The sequence below is a fragment of the Neophocaena asiaeorientalis genome, unplaced genomic scaffold (genome assembly GCF_003031525.2).
Source record: "Neophocaena asiaeorientalis asiaeorientalis breed wild unplaced genomic scaffold, Neophocaena_asiaeorientalis_V1.1 scaffold184, whole genome shotgun sequence".
Classification (NCBI taxonomy): Eukaryota; Metazoa; Chordata; class Mammalia; order Artiodactyla; family Phocoenidae; genus Neophocaena; species Neophocaena asiaeorientalis.
Window position 1 is genome coordinate 7,330,357 of NW_020185325.1, and position 18,203 is coordinate 7,348,559.

At 33.5% G+C, this 18,203-nt stretch overlaps 1 protein-coding gene across 1 annotated transcript; it reads right to left on the reverse strand.

Moving 5' to 3' along the window:
* Positions 1-762: 762 nt before the first annotated feature.
* Positions 763-16,380, reverse strand: CETN3 (centrin 3). The gene is made up of 5 exons (XM_024734371.1): positions 16,254-16,380; positions 14,299-14,434; positions 12,600-12,714; positions 6,476-6,667; positions 763-1,155 (listed from the first exon to the last, which is right to left on the reverse strand). The coding sequence occupies exons 1-5, from the start codon at positions 16,268-16,270 to the stop codon at positions 1,112-1,114; spliced, it is 504 nt and encodes a 167-aa protein (XP_024590139.1). The 5' UTR covers positions 16,271-16,380; the 3' UTR covers positions 763-1,111.
* Positions 16,381-18,203: the final 1,823 nt, after the last annotated feature.

Consider the following 18,203-nt stretch of genomic DNA (forward strand, 5'->3'; position numbering starts at 1 on the left):
TTTGAAATATCACCACTGTTACATTATTCTCTACTGATTTTTTTGTTAAATTTCTAGTGGATAACTCTTTCTGTAATATTCTAGGAGGCTCACAACATTTAAAGTGCCTCAAATTATTACTATGACCTATCTCCCCTAACCACGTGTTTCCCCCTAACATACACTTCTACAAGGAAGAAGAACCCACCAGTATGTGGAAAATCTGTCTCCACTGTTTCCTGGTGAATCACAGAACGTTCCTTTATACAGCTAAAACAGAGCCTTAAATGATTTCTGTGGCTTACAGTTTCCTATTTTCATCACTGTGACGTTTAATTGAGTGATAATTATCTTAACAGATCAAAATTCCAAAATTTAAATCTTTCACTTTGTCAAGAAGTTAGATGATTCAAACTATATTCAATTAGTTTAAGAAAGAAATATCCAGATTTAACTGTCATAACTTAAGACACCAAAAGTGTTACAGAACATAATATTGAATACATGAGGATAAATGAGTCTATATGCACAATACTTTTTCCCTCCAAACTGAAAGACATGACTCATGAAAAAGGAATTATGCCTATACGGAGTCATCATTTTGTACTGAAACATCAAATGTCAAACTTGTAATGGAAAAATGTGCTCTTCTATTGCAATTTATATTTCAATTTTCGTTTCTGAAACCAACCATGTATAGAGAAAAGATTTAAGAAAGATACTCTTGAGGGTTAGCAGACATTTGGAATCAAAATAAACAGAAAAGTTACCAAATTTTGAAATACTAAAAAATAAACATTTTATTAAGGAAAGTCTGAAAAACATGTGCACCAAAAGTGACTACTAATGCTAAATAAAAAATCTTCAAAAAATGTGTACCACATGATTCAATTTTTAAAACTTTATATATAAAAGCTATATTATAAATACAAAGCTAAACTATTAGAGTACTAACAATACTGTTCATATAAAGAAACTTAACAGTAGTAAAATATGAATACATAAGATGCTTATTTTTGGTCCTTTTGGAAAAAAGAACTAAGTTGTTTTTTTTTTTAAACACGGCTTCAGGCACAAAAATAGAATATAAGATGATAACTGCAACATTCTTAGTGTTTATCCTTGTAATTCTTTAAATGTCACCAGTCATAATAGCAATGAATTCCTCTTGATTTACTGTGGTAAGAAAGAAAATGTAAGTCAGAAATACAAATTTTTTTCAGAGAACACTATTACTATTTTACTAAGTATCTTTAAATTTTATATTATACAAAATTCTTAATAAACCAAAACATAGCTTTTTGCTTTTACTTCTTTGGTAGGAAGTTGAATATGTTAATTAAATTGAACTTCATGAATACAAAAATACATAAAATATAATAATATAAATATTCTATAGTATTAGCTAGGAAAAAGACATAATAGTATATAAATAACAAAAAATTCATCATAATCATAATATGTATACACAATAAAATAGTTTTAAAAACAAAATTTTAAATTTCTTAGATAGTTAAACTCTCTTGATAATCGTTATTGTACTAGTTCATTTAGCAAACCCTTTCTTAATAAATAAGCTTAAATATATCACACATGTAAGTTAGAATTCTGAAGGATAAAAATATATTAGAATTAGAAAAAAAGTCAAATCATTGTTTTTTGGAACTTTTATATATTTAAAAGCCTATTTTAAAGAAAAACTAATTGAAACATAGTTAAAGAAAAAAATACTGCAAAAAATAAGCTATAAGGAGTTAAGAGGAATGAGCCATCCAGGAGCTGATAAATAACCAAGAATTCATGCATTCAATATGAAACATCTACAAGACACTATGATAGACACAGAACAGAATACAAAACCTGTAATACAAAACTGAAAATACTTTCAGTGATTTTATAAATTGTAGTACTGATCTTTAACCTTTGCAGTTAAACGAATACATTTCAATATCTTATGAAAGCTATGACCCCTCTCTCCCTAGTTAAAAAAAAGAAAATCAAAATATATAAAAATTTTAAACAATTTCATCAATATGTACCTTCATTTAAGAACCCCTGATTTAGAAAAATCTAGAGTGAGGCATCTAGACCAAAACAGGAAACAAGGGTATATTTTTAAGAAAAACAACATAAGGAAAGCAGCCTTGGAATGATCTGACTACACATTATTTTAATAGCATAATAAAGCCATGATTAAAATATTCAAAATCTGAAAAGTACTTATGTTTTGTTACTTAAAAGATCTAAAACTTTTTTCCCTCAATTTGTAAACTCTCAATACTCAAATTCCAAATTAAGCTTCATATAGTTCTAAAACAAAGCAAATCAATATTTATGTTATTTATATGTAAACACTTTAAAGCACTGTAGCATTTCAAAAGTATTTTAAACTATTCCATAATTTCATACCTAAAAACAAAATACTTAAGTCCAAAAAAGTGAACCTAAAAGCTGAAGGGAAGAAAGTGGCTAAGGAATTTAAACTAGGTCCTTTATCATCAGTGAGACTTTCAGACAATTAGGAGAATCTGTGATGCCTTTATACATTTGGTTTTATAACCTTCTCTATCAATCATACTTATATCAAGTTCCTTGATGTAAGGAACACAATACCTACCTTAAAATAGGCATTTGATAAAATATATATTGAATCAAAAATACATGACACTTCATTTTTTTCTACACTGCCTTTTTAAATAATATTTTCATAAATCAATCATTTCATAGGGTAAATCTTATTACATGTCATTAAAATAAAAAATTTTAGAGAAATTAAGTACCTTAGAGACCATCTGGCTTTGAGGGGAAAAAACAAATTTTAATATCTGAAGTGTCAGTTGAATATTTTACTAACACACTGTTTCCTATAATAGTATGCAATTTTAAAAACTCCATAAACATAGAAACCTAATTAATATTTTACTTTACAGCACAAGAGGCAATACAGTGTTATGGCTAAAAGCATATTGTCAGTATGGAGGTATGAGTTTAAGTCTGGCTCTGCCATGTATTAGCTTTGTAATAACCTTGGACAGGTTATTAAACTCTCAGAGCTTTAGTTTCCTCATCTATATATATACATGTATCCTATGCATAAATGGGTATAACATTGTATTCACTTCACAAAAGCTATTATGTAAATTAAGCGACATAATCCACAATGTAACATGCTAAGCACAGAATCTAACATATATAAAGTACTAAACAAATGCTAACATTCATCATAATTATTTAGAAGATGGTCCACTTTGGTTTTTTAAATGTTGCTTCCACTTTTCCAAAATGATTTACTGTATTTTATTTTATATATCTTGGGAGGGATTCTTTCTATATCATTACCACAGCTGTATTTATATTTTGTATTATGTCTTCTTTTCCTTTAATTCCTCATTCACCATGTTTATTATTCTATACATACAATAAAAAAAAAAATTTTCATTGCTCTCAAATACTGAAGTGTGAAAAACTCGTAAAAACAGAACAATTACTGAAGTCCAAAACAGGTAGCAAAGTATTATGATCTTTACCAGTTTAACATATACAAAGAAAACAGGTTAGTTATATCTAAGAAAAATTCTGCCTACAGTCCAAAAAAAAAAAACCAGATTAAGTGATCAGATTAATAAATTATTATAAAATCTAACTTCCCACTTTTTCAAAAATGGGCAGATTTTCAGATAGCTACAGAAACCCAATATAAATTAAGGCAGTAACCCAAAGCCACACTAAATAGATTAGGGTTGGAGTTCTCATTGTTTCTGAATATGAAAATGCCTTTCAATAATAATTTTCTGGACTTGCCACAATAACAGCTATCCTTAGTATATCTCGTTTGAGAAGTAGATAATGTCAAATAGCTATATAAACTCTGCAATCAATCACAATAGCATTTAAATATAACTGAAAAAAGCAGTATATGTATGCATGTGCAATGCTATTATTCGTATGGTCTACAGACAATATTTGATGCATACATGAACTCCCAGACCCTGCACAATACCTCAGAAGGCCTCCACCCCTAGATACCCACATCTCAGATTGGAAACTACTGGATTAGACTATTTTAATATGATAAGACCACCCTCCTATCCCCCCCAAAAAAGACAAGTCTTAACAATAAAAGATGTGTCAGGTGTATTTTATTTGTAATCAATCACTTGGAAAAAAGAAAAAAAGTGTTATTTGCCTGTTATTTTATTTGTAATCAATCACTTGGAAAAAAAAGCGTTATTTGCCTGTTAGTCATGTGAATAAATGACAGTAGGATGCCCAAGCAACAGGTGTACAGTGACTTAAAGTGGAATAATGCAAGCAGTGAGGACCAAAGAAATGTTTTAAGGATGTACTAAAATAAATCTCCCAGCAATGGAGCACAGGTGTGAACTCAAATTCAAAAGCAGCAGGTAGAGCAAGGTATGCAAGAAATGGACACATTTTCTAAGAAAAGTTTCACATGAAGTTTGAATTTAAGAACAGGTTACTAACTGGTATTTTATTCTAATGTCAAATGAAGCTAATAACTAAAACCTAACTTGCATGAGCCTAGTACAGGAAAAAGAAACTGTTTATAACTCTGGTCGTTTGACACATATTAAGTAGCTGGAGGATGAAAAAGACATACCAAGATTCTCTCTACCACTGAAGAGAGTACCTTTACATAAAGGAACTCATTTAAAGCTAATTTAGGGTAATAATCAACAGCTAGGGAAGACACAAACATTTTTTAACTGTGAAGACAGCAGATTATCAATCCAAATATTAGAATTACAGCTTAAGAAGTCCTTTAAGTTTTCTCAAGTTTTAATCATCTCTGTTTTAAAATATAACTAACTATATTGATACCTTCAAAGAGCCAATACTAAAAATAGAAAAGTTGTATAATGCTTAAATAATAGTCACATAATGAGAAAGCACAATAATGCGCAATTCTAATGGACAATCTGAGCTGATAACTATTTGCTACTGTCTTATTTCCTTATTGAAGCATGCCAGTATTTCCAAGGTTTTAGATATATATTTTTTTTATGTAAAAATGAATAGTTGGTACTATAGCAACATATATCTACTGTAACGCACACTCCTCACTGCTTAAGTCAACAAACGTCAGAGTACTCATCATGTTCAAGAAAATGCAGGAGAATATAAAGAAGAAAAAGGAAAACAAGCTTACATTTAATGCTAGGCACCTTCAATTGTCTTCATTTAATACTCACAACCATCTGGAAAGGTATTATCATTCTGATTTTTATAAATAGGAAAACTGAGACTCAGACAATGTTAAAAACTTGCACAAAAGTACAGAGCTACTAAGTAACTGGTAGAGATTCAATTCAAATCCAGGTCTGTATGATTTTAAAGCCTCAGGCCTTTCACACTATATGATTCCAAACTACTCTTCAATGGCTCACAATATAACTGGAGAGACACACATGTATATTAACAGAAGGCAGTGTACAAAAGGTCAAAATAGTTTATTTCTCTAAATGTTATGGGCCCTTAATGGAAATCTCATAATTTATAAACAGAGACCGCTGAGGGAGGCTTTTGAGAAAAAGATGGAGTTTAAAATGAACCTGAGAGAACGACTAACATTTTAGCAGACAGCAATTGGCAATTAGAGCATTCTAGGATTAAAGAATAGCATGAGATGAAAGGCACAGCATAAAAAGATAGGACAGAGTATATTTTGTCAAAGTGTGTATACTATATGGGAGGTGAGGGTTAAAGTAGAAAGTAGAAGAATACAGTGGGAAATAAAACTAGATAGTTATGGTATGACAGATCATAGAAGACCTTGGACTTTACTCCATAGGCACTGAAGAATCATCGTAAGTGTTTGAACAGGAAAATGACATCACCAAACCTGCATTTTAGGAAAAGAATGCTGCTAGAACAAATCAGGAAGAGAAAAGAGGCTTACAGGCATAGAGGGCAATTAGGAAGCTACAAGAGACTGTAAAGTCAGTGAGAGCAGGGACAACATCAGCCTCTTTGATTGGGTAGCACCAGTCAGCACACAGAACACTGTACCCAGCAGGCATTCAAGAAAATAATGAACAAAGCTATGATAACATTCCTACAAAGAAATTAGGGCCTGAATTAGGACAGTAGCAGTAAACAAAGAAATAAAACAGATTAAAAATATTTGGAGGGTAGATTCAACAGAACTTAGACGTGCATGTAGGTTGAGGAAGAAGACATTAAAGGCTGAATCTTTACTGAGTGGCTGAAATTTTGGAGATATTTCACCTCAAAGAAAAGTAAAGCAGTTTCTTGAAGTGTGGAAGCTCATACTATAATCTGTACAGTTGGTTTTAAAGGTCTGCTTCATTCTAAACTGAGTATGTGAAATATTTATGTAAAAATCCCATTATAGGATGAAAAACATTTACACTAAATAGTTTGCAAAGGGTCTTGAAAATCATTTGGTTTTAGAAAAAATTACCATATGTGTACAGTAGGCATATTTGGAATATATGTTTTACTCAAAACTTACTTTCTCCATCACCATCTTTATCAAATTCTTCTATCATAGCCCGAAGTTCTTCATCACTCATGTTTTCACCCAATTCTCTGGCAACACGTCGCAAATTCCTCAGGCTTATTTTACCTGAATCATCATCATCAAATAGTTTAAATGCCTTCAATATTTCTTCATGTGGATCTCTTTCCAATATCCAGTCTGTCACTATAGTTAAAAAAATACGAAAAGTAAACCTTTATAGTCTCAAAGGCATTCATTTGTGAAATCAACTAATTATTAGATGAGAATTAAAGCTATGAATCTGTCAACATTTAGTTTGACAATAAAAATGCCAAAGTCCAAAAGCCCAAAGAGATAAACAGAAAATTAGAAAAACCAAATCCATATTTTAGAATTTAACCTTTACATTATCAACAATTTATCCTATTATATCACACATAAGCAAAATTTTGAAAACTACATTTATATCATATTTAAGGTTTACTATTATCAAGAATTGTACTAGGCTCCACTGACATCAAGCACACAAGTCTATGAGTAACCTAGTTGTAGAGATGATATACCAACAAAACAATTAAAACCAACTAGATAAAAGTTGTTTGCTGGCTAAACTTAATACTAATACTGATTGTTCTTCAAATTTAATACAACCACAATCTCAGACAGTAGATGAAAATTCCATTCATATCCTCATGATTTAAAAGAACCTCTTGGTTTCTCACAAGTAGTTATTAAAAGGATTAAATCTGACTGTAGTAAGAAAAAAAAAAGGTCTGAAAAGGAGATCTCTCTAAAGTCAAATCCATTTTGTTCATCAAGATAATAACTATCAGACAGCTTAATTAAAATTAAATGTGAGTAAATTCAAGCCTCAATAGTAATAATTATTTTAAAATACTAAATGTAATAATATATAATAATAGAGTCAACTTAATATTTTCAATATAACCACAGTCTTTAATCAATAGCCATAATAACAGAAATTTTTAAATCTGTGGTATAAAATTTTTTAAGTTACTAGATAAAATTCTGAAAATATCAAAGGAAATATCTCTGAAGTAATTCTACACGCTAGTCTACCACTACAACAAGACGTATTTATGACCTTCACTGTCCCATTAAAAATAACTCAGTCCTGGGCTTCCCTGGTGGCACAGTGGTTGAGAGTCCACCTGCCGATGCAGAGGACACAGGTTCGTGCCCCGGTCTGGGAAGATCCCACATGCCACAGAGCAGCTGGGCCCGTGAGCCATGGCCACTGAGCCTGCGCATCCGGAGCCTGTGCTCTGCAACAGGGGAGGCCACAACAATGAGAGGCCCGCGTACGGCAAAAAAATAAAAAAATAAAAATAACTCAGTCCTGTTGACGTTTACAGAATCACTAAAAATTTGCAAATGCTTATAGATGGAAAATACTGGAATATTTAATGTACCCAGAAGAAAAATACAATTCAAGACCCCCACAAATAGTTGTTTTGCTGCTGTTTTCATCATATTTGGTTGAATAAGCTTTAGAATAAGCACCTATTCAAGCTAACGTTAAATCATCTGCACATATATTCAATAGTTTTCTTTTATCCATTAATTTTATACAAAAAGTCTTCCAAGTAACTAATTGAAGTATATTACTATAAGTATGCAAATCATCAAAGCTCATAAATATTCAGTTAAAAAGGAGTTGGCATATATACAGCCATAACACCAAAATAAAATACCACACTTAACTCTATGGCTCATACTCAACTTATTTTGAATTTAGTCCCAACAAAAAAGCAGGACAAGGAAAAAAAAAGTGTTAAGAAATTTTCTTCACCAATTAAATAATTTACATGACAGGTGAACCAAAAAAGCAGCTTGCTGAAAATATTAATGTATTTAAAGAAGCAACAGGGTGATCTGGGGAACAGATGGGGCTCCAAGATGTATAAATTCCTATCCCACTGGTGCTTTAATTGTATTAGTTACTTCAGACTTATGTGTCTATATAATCTTTTATCAATACTTTGCCTTAGAATGCAACTTTTCTTTGGAACTATAAATACCCATCATTCTGGACAGCTAAAACATTGTAACTTTATGGTGACTATCCTCCATGCCTTAATCTTCTATTCTTATCCTACAAAGTAGAATTATAAGAAATACATTTATTTTTCAACGAAAATAAATTGACTGACATACAAGCAGTAAAGATAGGTTCAATCTATTTCACAAATTTCTGTCCATGTAACTCAATTTTCAAATGATTTAATTATACTCTCAGAAAGGTACTTACTCAAAATAGTTAGCCCTTATACATTATAACAATCACTTAATAAAGCAAATTCAAAAACATCACATTAAAACTTTAAACCCAGTTACTTATATCCTAGAGTACTGAGGTTACCACCTTTTTTACTCTTGAATGTACCTCTTTTCTTTTTATTCTCACCACCCTCAGCATAAAAAGTCTATTACAGTTATCCCTCAGTTTCCATGGTATCCATGGGGGATTGGTTCCAGGACTCCCCTCAGATACCAAAATCTGGGACGGATAGCATTTGCATATAATCTATGTACATCCTCCTGTATACTTTAAATCATCTCTAGATTACTTATAATACCTAATATAATGTAAATGCTATGTAAATAGTTGTAAATATGATGTAAATGCTATGTAAATAATTGCCAGGCACTCAGCAAATTCAAGTTTAGCTTCTTGGAACTTTCTGGAATTTTTTTTTCCTAATATTTTCAATCCGCAGAAGCAGAACCCAGGGATAGGGAGGGCCAACTGTATCTTCTGCCTGCAATCTCTTCCCTCCAACACATCTTTAATAATCTCAAGAGTTACCTCTCTAAAACATATTATCTCCTCTTCTTTAAAAACTGACATAGATCCTCTGCTGACTAAAGTCCAAACTCTGTGTCATGCAAGACTTTACCTAGCTGGCCCAGTCCTACCTTTCCAGTTATTTCCCTATCCTCTAGAGCAGGAGACTAACTGAAGTTTTCTGAACATGCTACATGTCTGTTATTACTCCTTGTTGTTGCTGTTTTCTCTGCTTAGAATGCCGTTCTATACCCCTCCCACAATTTTCCCCTTGTGATGAAATCCTATTCCTGTTCCCAAAGCCTAAATTAAAAATCCCCTCTGCAAAGTCTTCAATTGCTCTAGATCAGGAATTGACAAACTTTCCTGCCAAAGACCAGACAGTAAATATTTTAGGCTTTTTTTTTTTGCAGGGGGGCGGCGAGGGAGCATAAGGTCTCTGTCTCAACCACTCACTCTGTCATGGTACCACAAAAGCAGCATAAAAGAATGGATGTGGCAGGGACTTCCCTGGTGGGGCAGTGGTTAAGAACCCACCTGCCAATGCAGGAGACACAGGTTCGAGCCCTGGTCCGGGAAATATCCCACATGCCACGGAGCAACTAAGTTCATGCACCACAACTACTGAAGCCCGCGTGCCTAGAGCCCATGTTCTGCAACAAGGGAAGCCACCACAAAGAGTAGCTCCCGCTTGCCACACATAGAGAAAAACCACACGCAGCAACGAAGACCCAACGCAGCCATAAATAAATTAATTAATTAATTAATTAAATAAAAAAAAAAAAAGAATGGATGTGGCAGCATACAGGCAACAGCTGAATTTGGCCCAAGGGCTGTAGTATGCCACTACTGCCCTATACAAAATTATAAGTCACCACAGAGCATCATAGCTTGTTATCACCTGCATTTAAATTGTAAACTCCTTGAAAGAACCTCTTAGTAACTTGTGATTAATTCCCCTCCCTCACCCCAGCACAGTACTGAATGCCAAAAAATTCAGCAAATGTTTGCTATGCAAAACAAAAAACAATATAATATTCTATTCTAAATAGGCAATAAAATAATAAATAGTACATGCCAAAAATAGATAAGTACAAATAGCTGACTTATCTTGGTCTTACTTTAAAGCAGCAATTCCTAAAACACCTGTAACTCACAAGCCTCAGGTTGTCTAAATTCTAAACTTACATTAAGTATATTTTAATACTTTTTTCTAGCATTGGAAAGAATATGAAGTGCCAAACTTTATCTAGAAATACCTGTAAATATCTGTGGAACAATATCCTTAAACAGTAATAGATAGGAGATAAAAGTAAGATTCAAATATTCTGATTTAGAGTTATTTGTCCCAAACTATAAAACATATATTCATCTGTGGCCAGTTACTATTTTAAAATGATTTAAAAAATGGGGAAAGTAATAGTTTTTGATTATTTGATTCCCAAATAGTAATAAAATTTTATTTGACAGTTGATATTCTCAATAGGTAACCTTAGGATAGTTAAAGTATGTACTAAGCCTGCCAAATGGTTGATCTTTGAAAGTCAGGCTGAAGTTTACTCATGACCATTTATTCTAAAAGGAACCCAGTATTTCTGTGCTGTTAATAACATAGAAGAGATGCAGGGTCAGGAAAGGTAGAGATTACATGGGACTCTGGCTTCAACTGCTAATAAAAATCAAAATTTTAAAACTGTATTCACCTAAGATGAAATAATGTGTTTTGTAAAATTACTAGAGGCAAATAGTGCTTAAAATAACCTACAACTACAGGAAAAAGGTAATGATAAAAATATAAATATATGGAGCAGAATATTTTTATGTTCCAGTGATATATATATTTTCCAGCCATTGAAACAAAGACTAATTTTTGAAGTAATAATAACAACAAACACTTAATAGAACTTACTACATACTAGGCCCTTTTCTAAATACTTTACATAGTTTTAGCTTAGTTATTCCTCCTAAGAACCCTATGAGATAATACAACTATCCCCATTTTATAGCTGAAAATGAGGCACAGAGAAGTAAAATGACCAAGTTACACAGCTGGTAAGTGGCAAAACCAAGATCTAAACCCAGGCAACCTGGTTCCAAAATGTCCATGCTAAACCACTACACTGTACCAAATGTACCTGAATTATAGCTCTTTCCTAGTAGTATCATTTCTACTGTATCCTGATCCTTGTTTCTATAAACAATCTAAGTTGAAACTTGAACTAAGATCATAAACCCCAGAAAGCTTCAATACTGGGAAAATAAAGATGGCTCTCTACCTCTTCTCAAGTAAATAATTCTACGAACTAGAGAAAAAAAAAAAAGAATATCCTCTCCAAAGGGACAAGCTGCCTCTCTAAATAGTCATCTATTAGTTCATAAATTGGGGATCTTCTGTGCAGTGCTTCTTTTTGGTCTTTTAGATTTATTTGTTCTTTAATTTCTTTTTTCCTTCCTTTTGGTTTGAATTTTCAGATTTAAAAGAAATTACTAATGATATGAATCTATTTTTTCACACGTACTAACTGCCATTTCTTTTTGTTTCTCATATTACTTCTTGTTGAATATTTAAAATAAAGGGTTTGTATCTCTGTGTGTAACTGAATTTTCCTAGATTTTTTAAATATCTAAAAATAACTAAATAATATGCTGATATTATAACCCAGTGGGTTGTTCTAAAATGTCCTCTGCTCCCAGTCTGCCAACTGCCTCCCTTACTACAATCTTCTCCCCACCAGCAACTTTAAAGAGATGACTTTATTCATTGATGTCAAGGTCATCCAGAGTAGGTAGCCCCTCATAAGCTTTGTCAACCTGAAGGCATGCACTTCATATACAGCTAAAGATACCAACTGCTACCAATTTCCTCTCCTTCCACTTTGCCAACGAAAATCACATACTAGGATGGTGTTGGGAAATATTTTCCAAACAAAAATATACCAAATTTTATCTTTTACTGTGAGAAATAATTTTTTGATCACTCTTTTAGTTCTATCACATAATATAGGTACATATTACATGGAAAGACATCTTCCCAGGAGAAGCTACACAATAGTTCCTTGGTTAAAATCTTCAGAACAAAAGACAAAAAGATAAATCCCATTTACAGTGAAGCTATAAATCTTATTTTTTCTTTGAAAATTAGCAAAAAAAAAGAGTACCAAAAAAAAACCCCAAAATAAGATCCACATTACACAGCAATGTTCAATAGCAAAATTCCATAACCCAGAGACTTTCAAAACTATTGATAGTAACCAGATAATTTCCTAACAAACTGCTGATTACAAAGACTATTGTAAAATAGTCTTTACAATATTGTAAAATACACACCAACTTCATTAAAATCTTCAAAGGTGATTTTCCCTGTGGCTTCTCTGTCATAATCTTTAAGAATCTTCAGTACATCAGCTTTTTTTACATCAAACCCCAAGGCTCTCATTGCCACCTTTTGGATTAAAAGGGAAAAGCAAATTATAAACATTTTTTACAAAAGAAGTGAATTCCAATTCTTAAATAAGTTTTTACTACTTAAAAGATGACAACACATCAATAAAACACACACTCTTTTGCATGTTTTATGTCTCTAAAGTAACAGTGATAGTTCTTCTTCATTACTGAAATTAAATAGCAATTTTTTTCATTTATATATCCTTTTTTTAATGACAAACTAATCAGTGAGTGTTTATAGAATACATTCTACAATGTACTGACTTCAGTGCACAGATAATTTTAATAAGTTATTTTTTCTCAAAGGATTAACAAACAAATCCAAAAAAAAGGCATACCCTAAATATTAAAAAGTTATACAACAGAAGAGATTATAAAAATTAAAATAAGAATTTTCATCAGACTCAACATGATTAGTTATCAAGTAGGTGGTCTAAGAACCTAACCTTAGAGAAAGAAGAGATCTAGTTACTAGTAACAGGAAGGAGAGATGTTACTGGTTAAAGACGTCTTATTTGGAGAGATTCGAGTTGTTCCTTGAATCGTATATGGATGAAGTAGAGTAGAAGAAAAGAATGACTAGTATTAAAACACACACAGAAATAAAAAATAGTCTTAAAGGAAATGAACAAAGCAGTTTACCTTACCTGAATGGGAAAAGATCAGGAGGAAGAAAGCAGCTAGCAAATGAGAAAAGTAGGTGGTAGTAAAAGTGTGGAGGGCATTCAATACAAATGAAAAAAATCTGAACTTTATCCAGTGTACAATGAGGAGCCACTAAGGGTTTATGAGCAATGAATAATATGATGAAAGAATTTTAGAAAGACGAATCTAATGATAGTGTACAGGAAATGGAGAAACCATTTAGGAAGTTCCAGATATAAAATAAGATCCCAAACCAAGATAATAAGAATAGCAACAAATGGAAGAGACATTATAAAGAATGGATTGAAGCTGAGTAACTAAAAGAAACAGTGGAAAAGTGAGCTAAAGAGATACAAAAATACTATCTTTTGCATTGTGCTGAGTTTAAGACCCAAACTACCTTCAACACCAATTTCCCCTTGGTTCTTTATAAATAATTCTAAAACCTAAAATTGACATTTTTTCCCCATTAGCATTGTGTCAACACCAGACATCACTTATGTTGTTTGCACCAGAGAAAATAGGTTGAGACTGTTAATAACATGTTCAAATTAAAAAACAAATAACACTCCCTCAATCTGAAAAATCAATGGATCACCAAACAAAACAAAACAAAACACAGTGGGAAGAGGAATATAGTTAGAAGTGTTTAAAACCTATAGTTTCAAATTATTTAAGTATGTGAGTAGAAAATAAGCCCCTTCGTAGGAATATATTTTTACAGTTAAAATATTATTCATTTTACCATGTGAAAAGCAGTTTCTAAAAAGATGTTTTGAGTACTATTCAATTTTATTATAGCACTTAACGGTAAATGTTTAAAATGGTTTCATATTTCCAAAATCAGTTTAATTAAAACATTTAAAAATATATTTTTAATCAACTGTCAAAAATGCAAATCATTTTAACAGAAAAAGATATATTTTAAGTATATTACCTTTAATTCATGATAATCTATTGCTTCATCTTTGTCTGTGTCAAAAAGTTCAAAAGCATCTTTAATTTCTTGTTTCTGTTCTTCAGAGAGTTCTCTTCTTTTTTTCCTCTTTGTTTTGTCTACTACAAGCTCATTTCTATGAAATGATAAGAAAAAAGTCTATTTAGTCCACTTTAATCCTATTCTCCTAGGCTTCTAAATAATAAAATACCAAAAATGCAATAAAAATTAGCCAATGAATAATTTTCTAAATTTCGAAAAAGGAAGTACTTTGTAAAAATATAAAGAAAATTTCCCTACGTGAGTCAAAGCCCTGCTCATTTTATAGTCTAGGCTGCTATAAATGTGTACTTCCTAAACTGAAAAGTGTTACAGGTTATTAAAAGAAATGAGGACCTAGCTTTCCCTCTTCCTAGCTTTGTATTTATTCCCACTAATATTACTGTGGAAGAAACAAGAACTGTGAATAAGAAACACTAGTTTTATGCCAGAAACCCCAACAAAAAACAAAGCAACCATATCCCCATCATTCTACAATATAGACTGTTAAAAAAAAAAAAAAAGAATTCACAACTGATGATCACTATAGATTAGGTTTACTTTTATAGTGCTTATAATTATCAAAATCATTGTAAAAAACATCTAATTCATCAATTAACTTACTATTTTGGCATTGTGGGTTAAAATGTTTTTAGATTACACATTTTTAACAGTTTGGCACTTCTTTGTAATTTCTCCCATTAATATTAACAAATCAGCCAAAATAATGAACCTAAGCATACCATGAATACTAAGCACCAAAAAAAGTACATAATATTTATGCTAATTCTATATAATAATGTGAAGAGTCAACAGTCTTGTAAATCTCACTTAACATATACATCTAGACTTAATTTCTCATAAACTCTGGAAAAACTTTAAGAAAGTAATTTACTGTAAAAGCCAGAAATGTCTTCCTTAAGAGGTGCCGATCTAAGTGTTCCAAATTTTCAAATGGGGCTACAAAACTTGTATAAGAACAAGTTTTGAAACGGAAGAATTCTATAAATTTAAAACATGTAGAACCCAGTGGAGTTTATTTATTTGCATTTTAAGTTGTATTGTTCTCTGAAATCTACCCCCAAAAAGGCAAGAGACGACTAAAAATGACCAAAAGAGGTATGATAAAGCTGAGGAAGTTCTTTCACAAGAGACCTGACTTCACACAAACTTGCAACTCCCGGGGATCATTTTCTTCCCAAGATTCTGAAGGGACAAGTTCGCAGCCCACCAACAGCTGACCCCATCCAAGGATACCACGATTATCCCTTATTATAACTCGGTACCTTTTTAGTGTGACGTAACTACACAGACATTTTTAAGGTAAAACTTCTAGCTGGGGTTGGGGGCGGAGGCAACAAACAGTGCGTTAGAGGTTGGAACTGAAGGAAAGGTAAAGAAGCTTAAGACATTTAAGAAACTAATAGATTACCAACTATAATCACTAAAATGTGTCTCCGATTATACCGTAAAGCATGGCCGCAGGAGAAGAGCGAGGAGAGGGTTTTGTGTTATTTCCAAAATTTACGGGTAAGTATGTTAGCAGGTCTGCGAGCTGGAAGTCGCTGACAAGGAACTGAAACAAGGGACGCTCCAAGGCCTGGTTTCCCGCAAACACCGCGCATAGAAACCTCGCGATATTACACTGCCTCCCCGAGACTAAGACAGCCCAGCTTTTTGGCGGTCCAAAGCCCAACGCCTTGACAGAAATGACCACCTCAGCAGAAGTGTGCGGAGCTCACCAGAGCCTCCAGGGTGAGGGGTCCGGGCCCGGGAAGGTTGGCCAAAGCTCTCTCCTCTCGTCCCAAACTGCATTCCCTTCCTCGCCTCGGCCCCAAGCTGCCTCCCTTCCACACACAGCCGCCCTGGGGCCCGCGGCGGGGTGTGGAGAGCATTGCCGCTTGCTCATTACCGACCTCAGAGCTAAACTCATGTTCTCTTCGGACAGAGACGTTCCTCTCGAGAACGATTTTAACCCCTACCCAAGGTAGCACGACTTCCACAAGCCGCTCAACAGACACCAACGACCTCCGCGGCCTCAAGCACCTCCCACAAGGTAGACACGTCTGAGCTGGATTGGTTGAAATCGCTAATGTCCTGCCCATTGAGGCAAAAGCGTCACTAGTCCTCTGCTTTCATTGGGCAATTTTCGCGTCAATCAAAGAGATCTCCCTGCCGGCCTCCCCCGCTACGCCTACGGCCCTTTAGATTGGCCTATTGCTTTTTCTCTCTAATTCTTTGCGAAGCGAGGATCTGAGTGTCTGTTTGGCTCTTCGGTCGGAAGGTGGCTGAGCTAGGCCTCAGGAGAGAAGGCCTGCGGCTTGTGGGCCAGTGTCCGGAGACGGGGCGGGAAGGGAAGAGAGACGCCGCAGGCTGTTCTCTGGCTAGAAGGAGGGAGAGGCTTACGAAAGAGGTCTGCGAAATTTCACTGCCTTGTGTTCTACATTTTTGGATGGTTTAAGTACATGGGGAGTTTGTTTAAAACGCAGATTTAAATATCCCTCATTTTGATTCTAGTAGGTGTGAATCTAAGATTTTTTTTTTTTCCTTACAAACGCCAAGTGATTCTGAGGCAGGTGCTATGGATTATATTTTGATAAGCACTGGGTTGAATTATTAGGCAATTTACGGTGGAGCTGTACCTAAAGGGCCGTTTGCTCCCCTCTTCCTCCTTTGAACGTTTTTGTCCTTATTTTCAAGGTCTGTAAGCTACTTATACACATGATGTTACCTTCACTTACCTAACCAAGTCTCTTGAAGCTCACTTGGGTATTTAATATCTTTACCTGTTCATCTCTCCTACTAATCTTGAAGGCCAGGATTATACCTTTCATTTAACGCTATTCCTAGATGCTCAATAAATATTTGTTGCACTGAATGGAATCTTGCTGTGAAAACTCACAAAGTACTGAGCTAAACTGAAAATCTCATAAAGGAATGAAATTGCTTGAGGGTAGGTCGAGCCGGGGAAGGAGGAAGATATATAAACCCTGTGGTATAAATATAAAGGGATACATGTACAGATTTAGAGAAGGGAGAGGACACAGCAGGGTAGAAGAAAGACTTCTTGAAGGAGATGACACATATGTTAGGCCTAGAAGGATGAGCTAAATTTGGTTAAGTAAAGATGGTATGATGGAATAAAGCTAAATAAAAATTAATATTTACAGGATAGTCCCCCGAAAAAACAAAAGTAGAAAACTTCAAAATGTCTTTATAAATCACCTTTGAGTCTAAAAGGACAGTAAAATTGCAATTACATACTTGAACATAATGACAATGAAGAAACTATGTATTAAAATTGTAAGATAAGAGACCAAGCTATAGAAGAAAATTATTATTAAATACGAATGAAAATAAACCAAACATTTATTTGAATATTTTAGAAATAAACAAAATTAATTGAAATTAGGAAGAAGAAATTACTAAAGATAAAACGACAACAAAAGGATTAGAAAACAGGTTTTAAAAAGAAAATTGTTAGGGCTTCCCTGGTGGCGCAGTGGTTGAGAGTCCACCTGCCGATGCAGGGGACGCGGGTTCGTGTCCCGGTCCGGGAAGATCCCACATTCTGCGGAGCAGCTGGGCCCGTGAGCCATGGCTGCTGAGTCTGCGCATCCGGAGCCTGTGCTCCGCAATGGGAGAGGCCACAACAGTGAGAGAAAATTGTTAAAATAGTAAATTGGTAAGATATTCTCATAATCCAATAATAAACTGGTTTTTGGCAATACCAATAAAATTGACAGAGTTAGAGAAATGTAACAGGTAAGGGAATATTGTCACTAATAAAGTTGGTAGTTTAAAAGGGAGGTTTAAAAATTATTAAAATACTTTATACAACTTCATTCTGCCAATAAATATTAATG